General features: G+C 36.7%; 1 protein-coding gene across 1 annotated transcript in view; it reads right to left on the bottom strand.

Annotated features, from left to right (window-relative positions):
- Positions 1-9,210: 9,210 nt before the first annotated feature.
- The window catches only part of zcchc7 (zinc finger, CCHC domain containing 7), a 77,002-nt gene continuing 66,614 nt past the window's right edge, over positions 9,211-19,598 (bottom strand). The window contains exons 7-9 of the mRNA XM_055205491.2: positions 16,046-16,141; positions 13,112-13,229; positions 9,211-10,408 (exon numbers count right to left, since the gene is read on the bottom strand). Of these exons, the coding sequence (XP_055061466.2) occupies positions 9,831-10,408; positions 13,112-13,229; positions 16,046-16,141 (792 nt within the window). The 3' untranslated portion in view covers positions 9,211-9,830. The remainder of the gene's footprint in view (positions 10,409-13,111; positions 13,230-16,045; positions 16,142-19,598) is intronic.

Raw genomic sequence — 19,598 nt, forward strand, 5'->3', positions numbered from 1 at the left:
GACCGCAGTTGTGGTGTTCATAACAGATGGAGACAAGATTCTGATCTGCAGGCGAATCTAGTTTTAATAACTTGACAGAAAGCATCAGAATCACCATTCCAGCGATGTTCTCCGTTGGTTCTTGCCATAAATATAGCCATAGATTTAATTATGCCAAGAACCAATGCTAAAACAGGGAGAACATTCAAACTCCATACCGAAAGGCCACCTCACCCAGCCACAGCTCGAACCGGGGACCTTCTTGCTGCGAGGCAACAGTGCTACCCACTTAGCAACACCCCAACAGAATAAATTAAAATCATGAATCTACAGCATTACTCAAAGAATACTTATTTTCTAAATGAGCAAATTTAAGAGCCCAAATCCTTAAAGGAAAACACCACCGTTTTCAACATTTCACTATGTTCTTAACTCAACTTAGACGAATTGATACATACCTAAATTTTTTCAATGCGTGGACTTCATCTTTGTACAGCGCGTCGTGAATGTGTTAGCATTTAGCCTAGCACCATTCATTCCTTAGGATCCAAACAGGGATGAATTTAGTAGCCACCAAACACTTCCATGTTTTCTTTATTTAAAGACTGTTACATGAGTAGTATGGTGGCACAAAACAAAACTATATTGTACGAAGAGCACTTAGTTTGTAGCACTTTGACCTTGGCGCACAGTAACATCATCACTCCTGGCTCCTCCCCTCTCGCTCAAACTTTATTCAATGTTACTGTGCCCGAGGTCAAAGTGCTGCAAACTAAGTGCTCTTCCGCCATACAATATAGTTCTCATTTTTTATCTGCTTAAAAACGTTTTATGTTGTGCCACCATACTTACTCGTGTAACTACTTGTAACAGTCTTTAAATAGGGAAAACATGGACATGTTTGGTGGCTTCTAAATTCATTCCTATTTGAATCTTAATGAATGAATGAGGCTAGGCTAAATGCTAACACAATTATGACGCGCTATACAAAGATGAAGTGCACGCATTGAATAAAGATAGGTATGTATTCATTTGTCTAAGTTGAGGTAAGAACATAGTACAAATTGAAAAACAGCTGTTATACTAATATCCAATGCAATCTTATTTCGGACGTATTTTATGAGGTGGCTAATTCGCATTTATTCATACGACCACATTTGTACGTTCTTGTACGATTTGCTTTCACTGCTGTGACATTGGTGTTAGGGGTGTAGTTTCATTCATTTTTTTATGCTAACGTACGTTTTTGTACGATTCACTTTGTACAAATTCATACAAATTAGCCAACTCGTAAAATATGTACAAATTCTTGCGAGATAAGACTGAAATATCAGCACTTGATATGAAACCCTACAAATTCAATTAGAGGACCCGTGTCCTGACATTTTATCCTACCCATCAGATGTGCTATATTTGCATTGCATTGCTTAAAAGGTTTTGGGGTTGGGAACTTTTATGTCTTCTATATGGAAGTTAGGAAATCTAACAGAGTAGTGAAAATCGTCAGAACCAGTCAATGCTCAATCTCATGGCAATTCATACTTATTTTACGAGGTGGCTAAATCCTTGTAATTTGAACTACCTTTTTTTGTACGATTTGCCCGTGTGACATTGATGTTAGGGGTGGGGTTTCGTTATAGTTTTTTTTAATGAGTATTGTACGTTTTCAGTACAAATTCATACGATTTAACAAACTCGTAAAATATGTATGAATTCTCATGAGATCAGGCTAAAACCGTAACACGTAATTCTTTGACCGCCAAATTACGTGACCATAGTAGGCGCTATAGTTAGGACTTTGGTTGGGATTAGCAATAAAATGGTCACATAATTTGATGGTCACAAAATTTGGTGTAACACTGGAACTACTGTTTGTATAAAAATTATTAAAGGGGACATATAATGAAAATCTGATGTTTTCCATGTGCTATAATTGGGCCACTAGTGCTTCTATTAACCTAGAATATGTAACAAGGAACAACCCAGTAACTTAGTTTTGGTAAACCATTCTCTGTAAGCATGTGAAAAAATAGGTCATTGAAATTTGGCTCCCCTAGTGATGTCACAAGGGCATAATACCGCCCCTTCAACTCATTTGCATTTAAAAGGACACACCAAAAAACGGCACATTTTTGCTCATACCTACGAAGTGGCAATTTTATCATGCTATAATAAATTATCTATACAACATTTTGAGCTAAAACTTCACTCTGGGGACATTAAAGATTTATTTGACATCTTATAAAGTCTTGTGAAATGTCCCTTTTAAATTAATATGATATTTGATTTACAAATTCAACATCAAAGTGTTTTACTAAATATCAGCACTTCCAACAGCACTCTACCTAACAAATTAGGGGTCCAGAACTACTGTATGATGTTTAAATGTGAACAAATAATACCAAAATTACAGATATTTCTAACCAAACATAAAGACAAAATAGATTTCCCATAGGATCTGCTTTATAACTTTTGTTATGGATCTATGAGAATAAACAAAAAAAAAACTTTACTCAGACAGGACGTAACAGAAACACAAAGGTGTCTAACCTAGCCAAGGAACACATGTGCCGTCTGCATATTCTTTAAAGTAAAATACAGTTAATAAGGTAAAATGGCACTGAAGCAGTCACCAGACAGCAACAGCAAGCACACCAAGTTCATTAATTACACAAGTAGATGTGGATTTATTTTGAAAGCTCCATGTTGAGTCGAAGGTTATGACACATTGCTGGGAATGTGTTGTGGCAGCTATGCCAGTAAAAATTCAGGATTAATCATTTCTAAGGAGTTAGTCAGAGAAAATCAGTGTGAATCATGATAAGTAAGATTCTTGCTCGACTCACAACAGAGCTCAGTGTCACTCGTGGCAGTACGGTCTTTCATCTCGGCCAAGCTCCGGGAGACCCTTGAGTTTACACTCCGTCTGCAAATCTTTAGAAAAAAAATCATGAAGATTTTTCTTTCTCTGTTTAAGCCCGACTGCCATGTTTGGTGTTTGGGGATTTAGATTTGGCTTCAGAAATCGTCTCCCCATGTTTTTCTTTTAAAAAATATTGTCAGTGAAAGCACGATAGCAAACAATTTCCTGTAACTGTCCACGAATTGACAGTCCTGTGGAGCAGTAAAAGGAGTACGGGGATGTAGAATTATAAAAGTAATAATGGTCCTAAAAAGTGAGTAATAGGTTCAAGGAAGGAAATGGAAATGGTTCACGCACTTACCAGCTGTTTGACACTTATGTCTTTACAGATGAACAACCTTAAACAGAACACCTGGTACTAGAAGATAATAATGGGAATGAGAAAGTAAAGAGGGTGTGGGTTTAAAACACATTTTTGTTCGAAAGTAAGATTTTTATTTAAAACTTAGGGGCCGTGTACAACTATAATGATGTAAACAAGAGAGTTTTTATGCAGTTTCACAAGTTCACATTAAAGAGTAACTAAACTCTAAACCAACTTTTTTAGTTAATGATTTGTAAGAATGGGGCTTTATTAGTGCTGTTCATTGATTTTAGTAACTTTTTCGACATTTGGATACAAAGTGTTTCAATACTACAATATATGGTGTAAAAACGAGTGCTGCCCTCTTCAGGTTGAAAGGTGGCTACTGCAGTTGAATTTTCCTATTGGATGTTGGGTCCAAAAAATAACTTGTGACGTAAGCAGGTTCAAGCTCACCACGCCCTTGTTACGATCTCACCACACACTTGGTACGAGCTTAGTTCGTCCCCTCTCCGTTGGGATCTGCCCACTTTTCTTGCATTTTTCAAATATTGCCAGTGGGTGGAGTCAGGCTCTGACCAGGGGTTTAGTTAGTTTCTCTTTAACATGTAATCAATAGGGAATGAGATAAAGCATATTTGGAGTGTTGTCCGAGGAGAGGACTCCAAAATCGGAATTTCAGCCCGAACCCAGAGTACCCCCACACTTTAACTGGGATAGATGAAACGAAGAGTGAGGTAATGGGGTGAAGGAGGGATGCTACAAAAAAACGTTATGGGACAGAGGTGAGGGACTCCTATTTATAGGCACCTCTTTGCGCTGATTGGTTGGATCACATGACCATGCTCCTCCCGAACTTAGTTAAATAAACTTCATTACAAATATTAGCTAACTCAAAAAAATGTTGACTCCACTTATATTTTTAGTTTGAAATAACTAAACAAATTTTAGGCAGCACGAACAGTTACTTTTTTAAAGCTTACTTTGCTGTTTTTACAGTGATATGTGTACAGGCTTTTGGTGCTTCTATACAAAGTATCATCGCCAACTACTGGCTTGGCATAATAAAGCAAATTTAGTCGTCTTCGCAGATCCGTGTAAACACAAATCTTTTTGACAGCGTTGTCATGTGTATGTGAAATTTTTATGAATGCAAAAGGAAAATGTTTTTCACTACATGGCCATGTAAACACAGCCTTAGTTTCATAGATTTTTTAATGATTTTCTATATCTACGTACACTGAAAAAAACTTCTGGACATCAGTTGCACATAATTAAAATAGGTTTTCTTAAAATTAAATTAACATTAATTAAAATTAATTTGATTTTATGAAAACTTGATTCAATCATGTTGAACTGGTGTACATAATTAAATTACGTAGATCCAATCATTGTTTTTTTAAGAAAAATCATTTAAAAAAAACTTAATTCAATCATGTGCAACCCGAGATTTTTTTCAGTGTTATGTGCTTTTTGCCAGGACACAAAACAACTTTCTGGGTAGGTGTTTAGTATACCACTGTGTTTTCTCCCACATTCATATCAATACCAGTGACGCATCTTGTTAATATTAAAGATCTTTGATGATATGTATCACAATACATTAGGTTGCGATTAAGGCTGTGCAAAAATACCGATACAAATTTCAGCTCTATTTTTTTTTACTTTTCTTATAAAAAAGTATTGCAATGTATTGCAACATGCAACGTATTGTATCGTGATACATTGTATCATGGGCCATCGTGATATGTATCGTACCATGAGGCCCTTGCCAATACCCAGCCCTTGTTGCGACGATATGTTGCAAATACATTGCGGTGTTGCGTAAACCGAGGAGATATTTCCTGTTTTAGAAATATGGACGGTTTCAGCAGCAACAACATAAACAAACGGCTTTTCTGGACTACATGCAACTTCCGGTAGACTTCCACATAGAATCAATAACAACAAAGTCCTTTAACAGTAGTTTATTTCTGATAACAAGGAAAATAAATGACAAAGAAATACATTCGTTCATATATCATATCTAACCCGCATCAACTATTACACTAAGCTAACGTTACTGTGTTAAATTAATGACTACAATGTTAGCTACAGGTCCTTGAATTCTTGCCTGGCTGCCAAACCTCTCTGCACATTTGCGATCCATGCTCATCGTTTCCCACGTCTTTTTTTGCGGACCAAAACATTTCATTTTTTGACAAGAGCTGTGTCTGAAACCGCTCCCTATCCACTATATAGTGCACTATATCGGGTGTCGGCCATTTTGTTGTGGTGTCCGAATCCTAAGTGAACAACTTCATTCCCTACATTCATTTACTACTTTTTACCCACAATGCACTCTGATTTTGAGGGTACATTCGATGTACACTCGTTCACTCATATTTCCCATGATGCAACGGGAGACGAACGCGTAACTTGAATCAGCTGAAGGATACTGACAGTAAACACCAAACATTTAGGTTTATACACTTTTGTTACTTGTTGTTGTCAGTTATTTTCTACTTTTTGAAAATAAACAAATGAAAAATAATTGCGTTATCTTTTATTTAAAATCTAATACACATTTTTATTAAACAATAAATAAACAGCAGTAACTAATATTATAAGCAGTTGTTTTGCTCTCTTTATTATCAACTAATAGAATAAACATGACAAATGTGAAAAACAGTAAGATAGTAAACTTTACCATTTCACAGCACAATCAATAAAGCCACACAGGTGTTAATGATGAATCTCTGCGACAGCTCTCTGACGCATGATATTTACGTCAGTGTCTGAAATCGTTCACTCATTTTCATTTGCTTCTTCCCCATATAGTGGACTCAATTGTCATTCACCATATAGGGAATAGTGAATGAGTGAACGAGGGAACGGTTTCAGACACAGCTAAGGTATTTGTTTAAGAGATCAGTTTAGCCACTAGCCAGCAGTCGCGTAGCTATGGGTGGGCCTGGGTCCACCCACCTGTCAGCTAGGCCCACCCACCTGCCTATCCAGTAAAGCCTATTAGTTATCCTAAAGAGTAAATTATGTTGCATTTATCACTATACTTGACCTATAAAAGAAATCTTTTTTTTAAACTCTTGTTTGCTATTATAATAAGGAATAAGTTAATTTGGTAAATAGTAGTGCAATAAATAGCGCATTTCGAACAGCCTCCTGGCCTCTCCTACACCCCACATCATAGAAATTAGCACCCGGTTTAAGGCTGACACGTAAGGAATAATGAAAGCTGCGATGCTTGATTGTCTTAGAATGAAGGTCACGAAGACCTTCGGTGAGAAGACTTTATTACAGCTTGATGGTGCACCCTTTAACATTACCGTTGAGGTTTCTGAACCTGAGATGTTGGTTCAGCAGCTAAAAGAAGAAAAGTCTTTGCAGATAACATTTGCGCCCATGAGCCTTCTGGTCTGAAAGTGTGTTCAGGCGCATTGTTGGTGCTTTGCTATTTTGAGGCAAATAAAATAGACTAGCCTACGCCACTGACCAACTAAAACATGCCAATGGAGACATATTTGTTATTTAATGAGCCCATACGCGCCTATAAACGGCAACGCGCATTTGCGTCTATAAACGGCAACGTGCATTTGCTTATCACATGGATGCGCAGCAGCACACAAACGTTTAAAATTTGAAAAATCAAAGGATTAAAATGTTAAAATGTTTTAAAGATTATTATTGAGTGTCTTGAACATAAATGAGGACCGATTATGACGTTTGAAGGCGTAAAAAGCTGCTTCACCTGTAGCCTGGTAAGTAATTAAATGTTTTGCTTTAAACAAATGCTAATATTGCATTTATTTAGAATTTTTTTAATGCTACCCCAAAGATTTATTATATATGATGACTTTGTACCTGTGGATATGATGAGATGAGAACCGTTTTTATGTTATGCTTACATTTCAAAACACCCACAGCGCTGTTCTAGTGCTGAAATTGCGTTTATTAACAAATTATTTATTGTTACAAATAAACTATTTTTAAAGTTCAAACCTTTTCTTGCATATTTGTAAATTATTCTTTGAGATTAATGATCATGTAGGCTATCCATACATTTACAATAATTAAAAGCCTGCTATTTTTACTTCCATGACTGAAAGAAAACGACTTTTAAAGGTTTAAATGAAGAATTTCGTTGCAAAACGAGAGAACTCCGTTTTTAACATTTTTGTCAAATTATTATTATGTTATTATTTTTTTTATAGTGCTACTTAGCTGTATTTTTTAAGTTATTAAGGTTTAAATCAAAACAAACCAACCGCAGTTGAATTGAAATTAATTGGAATGCACAACCAAAAAACGAGATTTCTTTTGCAACGAAACTTTTCAAATACCAACAAATTAAGCTACTATTTAAAGTATTTTTAAAGTAGGCTTAAAGTTTTTCTTGCATATTTGTAAACTATTCTTTGAGATAACACGGATCATCTGGGCTATCAATACATTTACAGCAATTAAAAGCCTGCTATTTTTACTTGAATGATCGTGACTGAAAGAAAACGACTTTTAAAGGTTTTAATACCAAAGAATAACAATTTCATTACAAATAAAAACAACGCAATTTTTTATTATCAATCTTAAACTGGTGGTCTTCTTCCTCTGCTCAGTTTTTTAGTTTACAAATTCTGCCAAAATATGGAATCGGGATGGCGCAAGCGCAACTGGCTTGTAAAGGAGATGAGACTCTTATTGGTTTATTGCACATTGCGCTTAGATTGTTAATATAGGGCCCATACAGGCTTTTGTTCTTATTAAACGGTGATATATTGAAACTGGTGTAGTTGTGTGTTTGTATATTTTGATAACAGATGCTTTTTTGGTTAAGGCCCACCTGCTTTTCTCTGGGCCCACCCACATTATGAATCCTGGCTACGCTAGTGCTAGCCAGACCGATAAATAAACGAAGAGTTTGGTTCCAAAACGCAATAAATTCATTTTGACTAATTTTGGGAAAAACGTGTTTTCTATACCAAGAAAGTGACAAGATAAAAACGACTATTTTTTTCTTACAAACTTTCACATAAAATTCAAATCCATAATTTGATTTTCAAAGATTTATTATAAAAACTGAAGATTTTTTCCTCAAAATGCTATAAATCTATTGAATCAATATATAAACGTGCATTCATCTTTGCCATGTTACATTATATTCATTTAGATGACTAGTGGTATACACTGATTCAAAAAACATTAATGGCATTAATCAAAACACTTAGTCATATGATGAACACAGTCATTGCTGCTGTTATCCTTGGGACGTCGTCGCTGAACTTTTTTGACAGCAATCAGCTGTAAAATGTTTTGGTCCTGCTTGATTTTCGTTGACTTTAAGTAAAATAATGGAAAGTTTTTCATAAGATCACCTGGGGTCATTGTGTTAGCATGACAGAAGCTTGATCCTGTCATGTGAGAACAAGCAACAGCCGGCATTTTTCCTTTGCCCGAGTGCCTCTCACGTAAACTATCCGATTTTGATGGCTTACGTTTCTTCCCCACCACAGAAAACCACCACAGGTTTATCAAAATAATTATTTTGTTAACACGGCAGATATCGGATTTAGCGTAAAATGAAGAATTTACTTTTTAACACTGACCAGATACAATACTGATTTTGGCGGTAACTAATAAAAAATGAAGTTTATCGCGTTTTGGAACCAAACTCTTCAAATATAGACCAGAAGTTCACTTCGGTTCATGCGCAAAACCGTCTATAACAGGATATAATTTTAGGAAAGTTGTCATTGAAAAAAACACTATGCAAAAAAAAAAATTTGGCACACCCCTATGCGAATTCTTTCTGTCACTGTTTAATTTCAGAGATAAGAATGCTATCGGTCGGGATGTAAACTTTAAAGAAACAACTGCCATGAATCTTGCATGATTTTTATTTTCAAAATATCAATATTGCCATTTTTTTTTTGGAGAATTAATACAGTTGTTTTGATAAAGAATACAAATATTAAGACAGGTTTTGTAAATGAGAACCTCAAACATGACATCAAAACAAACCGGCTTTATTCACAATGTCACAGAAATTAGCATGTACACAAAAAAATAGAAAACTCGTACTGTCCTCTTCATGTAAAAGCAAAACTTCATCCGCTACTAAAATACCAGAAATTTGTTAAATATTCAATTAAATACCTTCAAAATTATGCATTGTTTTAGTAAGTTTGGTATATGCACACCATCAAATAATTCAGCCAGCCATGACATTAATAGATATTATTGATTCCCTCTTATAATCTTACAATCAGCACCAAACTTTCAGACAGAGTGAATTAAAAATGTGAACATGCAATTATTTGCAAAATTTGTGAAGTGGGTTTGTGTGTGCGTGCCTTCAAATCCTTTCAAATCCACTAAAATCAGGGGTGGTCTGTTGCAATATTTCATAGCAGCACCTTGACATCTGTTTTGTTACAGTATTTTCCAGAATTCCTGCAACTATAAATAAACAGGCCCTTATACATGTGGATGGAGGAAGACGAATCAAAACAGACCTAAAGTAGCCAGTAGGTGGTGACACACATTTGAAAAATTCACCTTCTCACTGACTCACGGCCACACCAGCATGTGTCACGCATGCGGCCCCCATACGCACAATTACGAGCATGTTTATCTGCTTCGCCTTTGTTTGATCCGAAAAAGGTCGTCGGGCTGATACGTGGCGGCATCATTCGCAGCTTTTTTTTGCCTTTTTCTCCACATCCTTTCCTTCTTTTTCGTTTGGCTCTCTGTTTTCTTGCTATTGTTCTTTTTCATTCCAAAGGGCATACCTGGGTTTTTATTGGCTGTCCAAGGTGATGTGACCTCTCCTTTAGCGTAAGGGCTATTTTTGCAACCTCTCGGAAAGTCCGCGTCTTCGTCTAGAACTATAACCGATGAACTTTTTTTCTTTTTCTTGGCTTTCTTCTTGCCGAGTTTATGGGGTGTGAATGCACTGTGAGGGGTGTTTTGTCCTCCTTTCCCCGGTGTTTGTCGGTCCTGATTGAAATTCATGTGGGTGAACTGTTGCGGTTGGTGTCTTGGTGTGTGCGCGATGCGTCTCTTCGGTGTGTGCGAGTTGTTTGGCTGAGCAGGGGTACTGTACGGGGACTGTTGATGGTAGGTTTTCCGTTTCTTCTGGGGTGGCTGAGGGGTGGATGAAACAGCACCACCATCTGGCAAATCAATCAATCCAGCATCCTGCAGTTCTGTAAGAGACACATATGACATAAGATATAACATTAAATCCTTAGACTTATCTATCAAAGACAACAAAATACAATAGAGATATCACAAATGTACTTAATATGCAGATTATATAAATAAGTGTGAAGAGGTATTTTAACAAAAACATTTCTGGATGTGGTCATTTTATGGTAACATTATATAGAGCTGTGGAAAAAATTAAGAGACCACTTCAAGATTACATTTAGTTTTTCTAAATTTACTATAAATAGGTATGTGTTTAAGTAAAATTATAATTTTTGTTTCATTTTGCTTACTATCGGCAACATTTCTGCCAAGTTTCTTTAAAAATAATGTTTTTATTTGCATTTATTTATTTATTGAAAATTTAAATGGGGAAAACATGATCCAAACAAAAAACCAAACCAAAACCAAAACACCACCCGCATGCAGACAAACAAACAGTTCATACACTTTATTTCAAGCAAGATCCACAAACCCATTCAAACAAGTTCAAAATAATTTCTCAATAACAAAATGCTAATTCTTTACATGTATTTTAAGAAAATTTCAGAAATATACATTTTATGGAATAACCCTGATTTTTAATCACATCTTTCATGGGTCTTGCCATGCCCTCAGTCTTTAACATTTGCTATTGGGTGACTTTATGTCACTCCTAAGGTTTGCATTTGTTGGAATTCAATAGACACTGTGACTGGACTAAAATGATCACAATACATTTAGAAATGATGATTAAAGTCAAAACTGAAGTAGTTTCTTATTTTTTCACTGTGGCTGTAAACATGTATATACACTCACCTAAAGGATTATTAGGAACACCTGTTCAATTTCTCATTAATGCAATTATCTAATCAACCAATCGCATGGGAATTGCTTCACTACATTTAGGGGTATGGTCCTGTTCAAGACAATCTCCTGAACTCCAAACTGAATGTCAGAATGAGAAAGAAAGGTGATTTAAGCAATTTTGAGTGTGGCATGGTTGTTGGTGCCAGACGGGCCGGTTACTGGGATTTCCATTTCTAGGGTTTACAAAGACTGGTGCGAAAAGGGAAAAACATTCAGTATGCGGCAGTCTTGTGGGCGAAAATGCCTTGTTGATGCTAGAGGTCAGAGGAGAATGGGCCGACTGATTCAAGCTGATAGACGAGCAACTTTAACTGAAATAACCACTCGTTACAACCGAGGTATGCAGCAAAGCATTTGTGAAGCCACAACACGCACAACCTTGAGGCGGATGGGCTACAACAGCAGAAGACCCCAATGGGTACCACTCATCTTCACCACAAATATTAAAAAGAGGCTACAATTTGCACGAGCTCACCAAAATTGGACAGTTGAAAACTGAAAAAATGTGGCCTGGTCTGATGAGTCTCGATTTCTGTTGAGACATTCAGATGGTAGAGTCAGAATTTGGCGTAAACAGAATGAGAACATGGATCCATCACGCCTTGTTACCACTGTGCAGGCTGCTGGTGGTGGTGTAATGGTGTGGGGAATGTTTTCTTGGCACACTTTAGGCCCCTTAGTGCCAATTGGGCATCGTTTAAATGCCCCGGGCTTCCTGAGCATTGTTTCTGACCATGTCTATCCCTTTATGACCACCATAAACCCATCTTCTGATGGCTACTTCCAGCAGGATAATGCACCATGTCACAAAGCTTGAATCATTTCAAATTGGTTTCTTGAACATGACAATGAGTTCACTGTACTAAAATGGCCCCCACAGTCACCAGATCTCAACCCAATAGAGCATCTTTGGGATGTGATGGAATAGGAGCTTCATGCCCTGGATGTGCATCACACAAATCTCCATCAACTGCAAGATGCTATCCTATCAATATGGGCCAACATTTCTAAAGAATTCTTTCAGAACCTTGTTGAATCAATGCTACGTAGAATTAAGGCAGTTTTGAAGGCGAAAGGGGGTCAAACACAGTATTAGTATGGTGTTCCTAATAATCCTTTAGGTAAGTGTGAGTGTATGTATATATATATATATATATATATATATATATATATATATATATATATATATATATATATATATATATATATATATATATATATATATATATATATATATATATATATACCCAAAATCACAAATTATTTTGTGTTAATTCATCAGTTTATATATTAAATTATGACGTTGTTTTTGAATTATTTGAAAAAAATATATATATATAAACTATTCATAATGAATAAGTTTGACAGATGAACAAAACAGCTTCCCATCATGTAACACTTCAGTTACAAATAAAACTAAGATTGCAAAATGGATAGCTACAACTTAACAGATGGTCTTGCCAGTCGCTTTGAGGTTGCGGCACTTGGATCTTTTGCAAAGCTGTTTTGAAGAAAAACTTTATAAAGGACTTGACCTGACTCTAAATTATAACTGGATGAGATGCATTTGAAACATTTGATATATGCACCCCTGAGCTTATGTCAGGTAATTAAAAATAACTTCAAATAATTGTGACACATTTCACTGTTTTTCTAAACTTTTCATGTTTTGTATTTCTCCTATATAAAATAATGTAATGTAAAGCAGTGATAGCTACAGCATATCTACAGTAGTACAGCACTGATTAACAAAATACTGCCACATGATTCACATGAAAGTATTTGTTTTCCGAAGTCTTATCCATAATCAGCCTATAATCAATTCAAACGAAAAGAGGAAGAACTTAACAAACCTCTGGCTTTCTTTTTAAGTCGGTGTTCCCGGCAATTGATGTCTTGTGTATTGTCATAATAGGAAACAAAGGGCAGGGAGGGATATGTCCCACTATACATTCTCCTATCAGAGCATTCCTGCAACATATACAGTAACATTAAACATAATTAACAGGTTATAACAATAATAAATTAAAAGAATAATTAATATATAAAGTAATATTATAGTAAAATAAAAATGATATAGTATTTATTTTGTCATTACAGAACATAAAAAAATCACTGCATGGGTAATATGGTTCACCAATGAAAGCTTAAAAAAACTGTATTTTTTTTAGCTTTTCATGATATTATTTAATATTTAAGTCAATATTTTTGTAAGTGCTCTCAAGTGGTTTAAGAAGGAGACTTTTCCAATCCAAGGAACCATCACATTCACTTAACCATCACCACATAGATTTGAAATGTTTTATGAGAAGAGTAAACCTAGTAAAAATCTGATTAAGAATAAAGCATGTTTTCCACACAAGAATGGTACTTACCTTTTTAGTCACCACTGTAACAACACAATAATGAACAGCAATATTTATTTACAGTATTGTACTTCAGTCACTAAATCAATGATGTACACTAAAATTATGTCACTGTGACCATTTCTGAGCGATGAGTAGATCAACAATTCAATCCAACAATTCAGATTTTCAAATCAATTCATTCGAAAAGATCTAAAAACTATAATCTCATTCTGGTGTAATAATTAAGGACTTTGCGCCTTAGTAACTTTCAATGGCAGGGGACTACTTTTGGGCAGTGTGTAATATCATTGCGCCTCCTGCAGCCATGTTACAGCAGCAAAGTCCTTGATTATTACGCCAGAATGAGAGTATAGTTCCTAGACATATCTGCCTAGAAAATCACAACTTTTAATTTTCTGTCTTAGTACACGATGTAACTACAGAAGAGTTTTAAATAGGAAAAATATCAAAACTCTTTGCTTAGTTTTTGGCGTGATGCTGATGGTCTGATCAGATTCGGTGGATTGTGCTAAGCTATGCTAAAAGTGATACCGCCAGACCCAGAGATCAGCTGAATAGATTCCAAAACGGTAAGAATAAAATGTTTAACTCCAGGGGAGCTGAAAAATTAGCATATTTTCAAAAAAGTTTAGTTTCACTTTAATATAATATAATAGTTACAAAAAAAGGTCACAATAATCCCCCGAAGCTGCTGTCTGTCCATACTGACTGACAACTTTGAACGGAACCACGGAAAATAAGCAGATGAAGAGTTTGGTATCAAAACGAGATAACACTTTTAATTTTCTAAAATCTCATTTTTTGATTGTGCATTCCAATTAATATCAATCAAACTGCAGTTGGTTTGTTTTGATTTAAGCCTTCATAATAAAAAAAAAAATACAGCTAAGTAGCACCATAAAACATGATAACATAATGATAAAGATGTTTTGACAAAATAAAAAACTGAGTTATCTCCTTTTGCAACCAAACTCTTCAGATGCACTTAGACCTATTAAAGTAGAGTTTACTCGCACGTGACTTGTATTAACAAACACTTGTATCCGTTTGGAAATATTGCCTTGTCAATGCGAACCGAACCAAGATAAATTGCAACACTGTAACCATTTAACCTCTGGTTTCGGAACAAAGCAATCGATCTACAGGTCTGAAAAAACCTTAGAAATAGAAATTAACTCTGAAAAAACTGCTTTTTGGCCCCAAAACTTTAAGATTCAATGTATCGCTTGTGTTAAAGCTCTTATACACAAGTTAAAAGGCAAGAAAAGATCATGAAATGAATGTAAAGAAAGGCCAAATGAAAAAAATCACGCTGTGGTATTCCCAATGTTGCTGAATTTTAAGGGAACTTAAATTCTATCATCATTTACTGACTCTCAAGTGGTTTCAAACCTGTATACATTAATTTGTTCTGCTGAACACAAAGGAAGATATCTGCATTCAAGCAGGAAGCAAGGAGAAATAAAATACTATGGAAGTCAATGGTGCCCCAAAACATTTTACAAACTTTGCTAAAAATATCTTTGTGTTTAGTAGTAAATGAGGGTAAGTAAATTCATTTTTAGATGAACTAACCCTTAAAGAACTAGTCCATTTTCGTAAAAAAAAATCAAGATAATTTACTCACCACCATGTCATCCAAAATGTTGATGTCTTTCTTTGTACAGTTGAGAAGAAATTATGATTTTTGAGGAAAACATTCCAGGATTTTTCTCATTTTAATGGACTTTAATGGACCCCAACACATAACAGTTTTAGTGCAGTTTAAACGCAGCTTCAAAGGACGCTTAACAATCCCATACAAGGCATAAGGGTCTTATCTAGCGAAACGATTGTCATTTTTGTCAAGAAAAAAATTCACTTTTCAACCACAACTTTTCGTCTTCCTCTGGTCCTGTGACGAGCCAGCGCGACCCCACGCAATACATCATCAAAAAAGTGAACCGTTCCGACTTTGTTGTTGAATGATACTAATGATACATATATGTAACACGTGACCTTTCCACGTCATTACGCAATTACGTGAGGGCGCGCTGTCGCGTCACACAGCCGAAGGAAGAAGAGAAGTTGTGGGTCAAAACTGCATATTTTCTGCCAAAAATGACAATCGATTCACTAGACAAGACCCTTATGCCTCGTTTGGGATCGTTTAGAGTCCTTTGAAACTGCAATTTTAAACTGCACCAAAACTATTAAGTATCGGGGTCCATTAAAGTCCATCAAAACGAGAAAAATCCTGGAATGCTCTGCTCAAAAAACACAATTTCCTCCCGACTGAACAAAGAAAGACATCAACACCATGAATGACATGATGGTGAGCAAATGTACTAATCCATTATAGCAAGTAATATTAAGTAATGCTGTGTAAGTGGTATATTTTTGCGGAGAAGTTAGAAGTGGTCAAGCCAATAAACTCACAAAGCCAAAGTGTCCTTTCTTAGAGCAGTTGTAACAATAGGCAGGTGTTTTGCAGGCCTCTGGATTACTGGACTGACGGATGGGTCCAGTAGTGGTCTACAAAGAAACAGATGATACAGAACATACAGGTAACTAAATAATCATTAAATATATATATCTATAATATAAGCCCTAAGCGTTCCAATGTGCCGTAGGAGGAACACTGCATTATTTGACAAAAAATTCATGACGTACAACAACTCAAAAACAAAAAGCTAAACATGTCACATATCTTTGGAAAGCTGAGATTCTTGTGATTCAAATGATGGAAACCCTTTAAACATACAATCAACACAGCAGGTACAATTGGTGTCCTTTTTTAAGAATGCTAAGAGGTTAATGAACCTAAATCCTATTCTGTGTTCTGTCTCGAGGTCCAAACAGTCCATTTGTAACAAAAGTATCTAGTGTTTGACAAGCTAATGCAGTCAGTAGTCCCAAAAGGCCTTTGTATGCTTGTGTATGAAGGGCAACCGACTACCAGCGTTTATAACTCGACTTCACTCACTTTCTTTCAATCCGTTCTGTTATTACAAACCTCACATTTCCCATCTCGCTAGTGAATGATGACCCCCATTCTCTCTTTCTTTTTCCCATCATCCTCGCCGTCTCCTCCTCCCACTCTTTCTCGCAGACATTCATATAATCTGTATATTTTTCTTTTCTTTGAGGTGATATAAGAGAGTGATTACCGAGGGTATCAATAAATCCCAGTAATGCGCTGCTGATAAGGCCGCCTTTGGAGTGTGCGTATGTGTGTGCGTTTCCCCATCTGGTCCCGGGGAGCCCGAAGGCGTTTCACGCTCCATCGCCCACCGTAAATACGGCACGATAAAGAGGGTAAGCCGACTGGTGCGAGCGTGTTTGTGTGTGTGTGCCCGAAAACTACACACATATTGTCTTTTAATGTCTCCTCAAGGGGGCGTCGAGACATACACATACACGCGCATTTTCAATAAGCCGGGACACACCGCGTCATATTTTAGACATATCTTCCTTCATTCTGCACTCTCTCTCTCTCTTTCTTTTTCTGTCCGTTTTCCGCATGGGTGGTTAAAGGGTGGAGGGCTGAATGCTATTAGAAGCGTTGGTCATTATCAGCTCAGCGCTGGAGACTCTGCTCCATCTCCATCACAAAGACACCACCGGTTACCCCCCAGACGCCCACCCTTCTTTCTCTCCATCACTCACTCTCTCTCTAACCCCCCGAACCCAAAGCTCTCGCCCTACAACTGCTCTCACCGTTTCTTCTTCCTCTGTCTATTATTAGTGCTAAGACAAGCGTTGCTATTACAATTGCTCATACTTAGGGGTAGTATGAGAACGCTAAGAGTCAAAAGTCAGCAAGTGAAAATGACCTCAAAAGCACGTCTAGTTGAAAAGTCGTGCTTTTACCTCTTACCTCCAACAAGAGAGAGATGGAAATCAAAAAGAATTAAAAAAATCTGGTTCAGATTCCGACTGGTTCTGGTTTTTATTCCATTTACGATTGTTAAAGGGACAATCCACTTTTTTTGAAAATATGCTCATTTTCCAGCTCCCCTAGAGTTAAACGTTTCATTCTTACCGTTTTGGAATCTATTCAGCTGATCTCCAGGTCTGGCGCTAGCACTTTTAACATAGCTTAGCATAATCCATTGAATCTGATTAGACCATTAGCATCGCGCTAAAAAATAACCGTAGAGTTTTGATATTTTTCCTATTTAAAACTTGACTTTTCTGTTGTTACATCGTGTACTAAGACCGACAGAAAGTTGAGGGTTGTGATTTTCTAGGCAGATATGGCTAGGAACTACATTCTTAAACTGGCGTAATAATCAGTGACTTTGCTGATGTAACATGGCTGCAGCAGGCGTAGTGATATTACGCACTGCCCGAAAATAGTCCCCTTGGTTACTTTCAATAGCAGGGGAATATTTTCAGGCAGTGCGTAAATAGGAATTCAAGTTTTAAATAGGAAAAATATAGAAACTCTTTGGTTATTTTTTAGCGCAATGCTAATGGTCTAATCAGATTCAATAGATTGTGCTAAGCTATGCTAAAAGTGGTAGTGCCAGACCCGGAGATCAGCTGAATGGATTCCAAAATGGTAAGACTCAAATGTTTAACTACAGGGGAGCTATGAGAATACTGTCAAAAAAGTGGAACGTCCCTTTAAATACACAGTTCTTGGTTTATTTACAGTTTCACAAATGACAAATGTGGCGGCCGAGTTCAATATACGAGTCGAGTTCAAGTGCTGGCTCCGAGCCCTTTCCAGATCTTGTTTTCATCTCTTCCTCCATCTACTTCATTGTTTGTCCAACAAGTTCTCGATTCCCAACCCTATTAAATCCCACGTCATCACTTGCATTTTCCTCAACCAGCTCTGTTTCTCTCTTACATTTTCTCCAAACCTCTAAATCGTTTTTTTTTAAATCATAAAATAATCTCTGTATCATTTGACCTCTGTCTCTCTCTCCCTTTACCAGTCTAACTATCTATTTGACTTTACTTTGGCTCTACACTTTCTTTCATCCTCGCTGATATGTCATGCAAATTGGTTTGTGGGAAGGCCCTCCCTTCATCGAGCACACGCCCGTGCCCCCTCTCCTGACCTTGAGCTCCTGTTATCGCACTTATGCTCGAATATGGCGTGCCATAGGGAGAAAAACTGATGGGGAACAAAAACTAAAGGCGGTGACAACCCCCCCACCCGGTCCTCTGTGCATAAAAGCTGCTCTGTGGCCTTATTAATTACCTCTCTTTAATGTGTGTGTATCACCTCTATCTAAAAGGATTATCAGGGCAGAGGGTGGCCCCTGATATGTTTGTGTTACAGGGCCAAGAGTCAGACAGAATATTCACGCACGCACACACGCACACAGAAATACTGCTTTTGCAGAATAACAATATCTGTACATTGCACCACACTGGCCTTTTCAGCAAAAGTGTTAACCTTTTTACAACCTAAATATTACCTAAATATCAACATAATAATTTATTATCAGAATGAATTGAACCAGATTAAATATTACGCTATTTTAATGTGAATTATGGTTGTGTTTTTTTTACGTGTATGTGAACATACTGCGCTGTCAAACGCACAGCTTTGCAAAGTATAGTTTATTTGACTTGAACACATGCAATGCATCTCCTGGAATACATAATACATTCTCCTGTAGGTGCATGCGTTACGTGGACAATGTACGCAGGATTTCAAAAATGTGGTGTTGCACGTACAGTACGTGCCCACTCTTCTGACGACGACAAATTGCGTCACGTGCACTGTACGCGGTACGGGTGTAACAATCCATCGATTTTATTTCTAACGATCCAATGCGTTGATGCCACACTTTTGATTTGAGGTACCTTTACTTTGACACTCTCCACGTCTTCATTCCTTTACTTAACGTCCATCTACGCATTTCCGCCAAAGCGTACATTTTGTTTATTTTCATCTGCTAACATCAGCAAGTGACAACACAGCAAAAGAGATTAGCACTGCAGGTGATATTGTCCATGCAAAACGCAG

This window comes from Misgurnus anguillicaudatus, chromosome 3 (genome assembly GCF_027580225.2).
Source record: "Misgurnus anguillicaudatus chromosome 3, ASM2758022v2, whole genome shotgun sequence".
In the NCBI taxonomy this organism is placed as follows: Eukaryota; Metazoa; Chordata; class Actinopteri; order Cypriniformes; family Cobitidae; genus Misgurnus; species Misgurnus anguillicaudatus.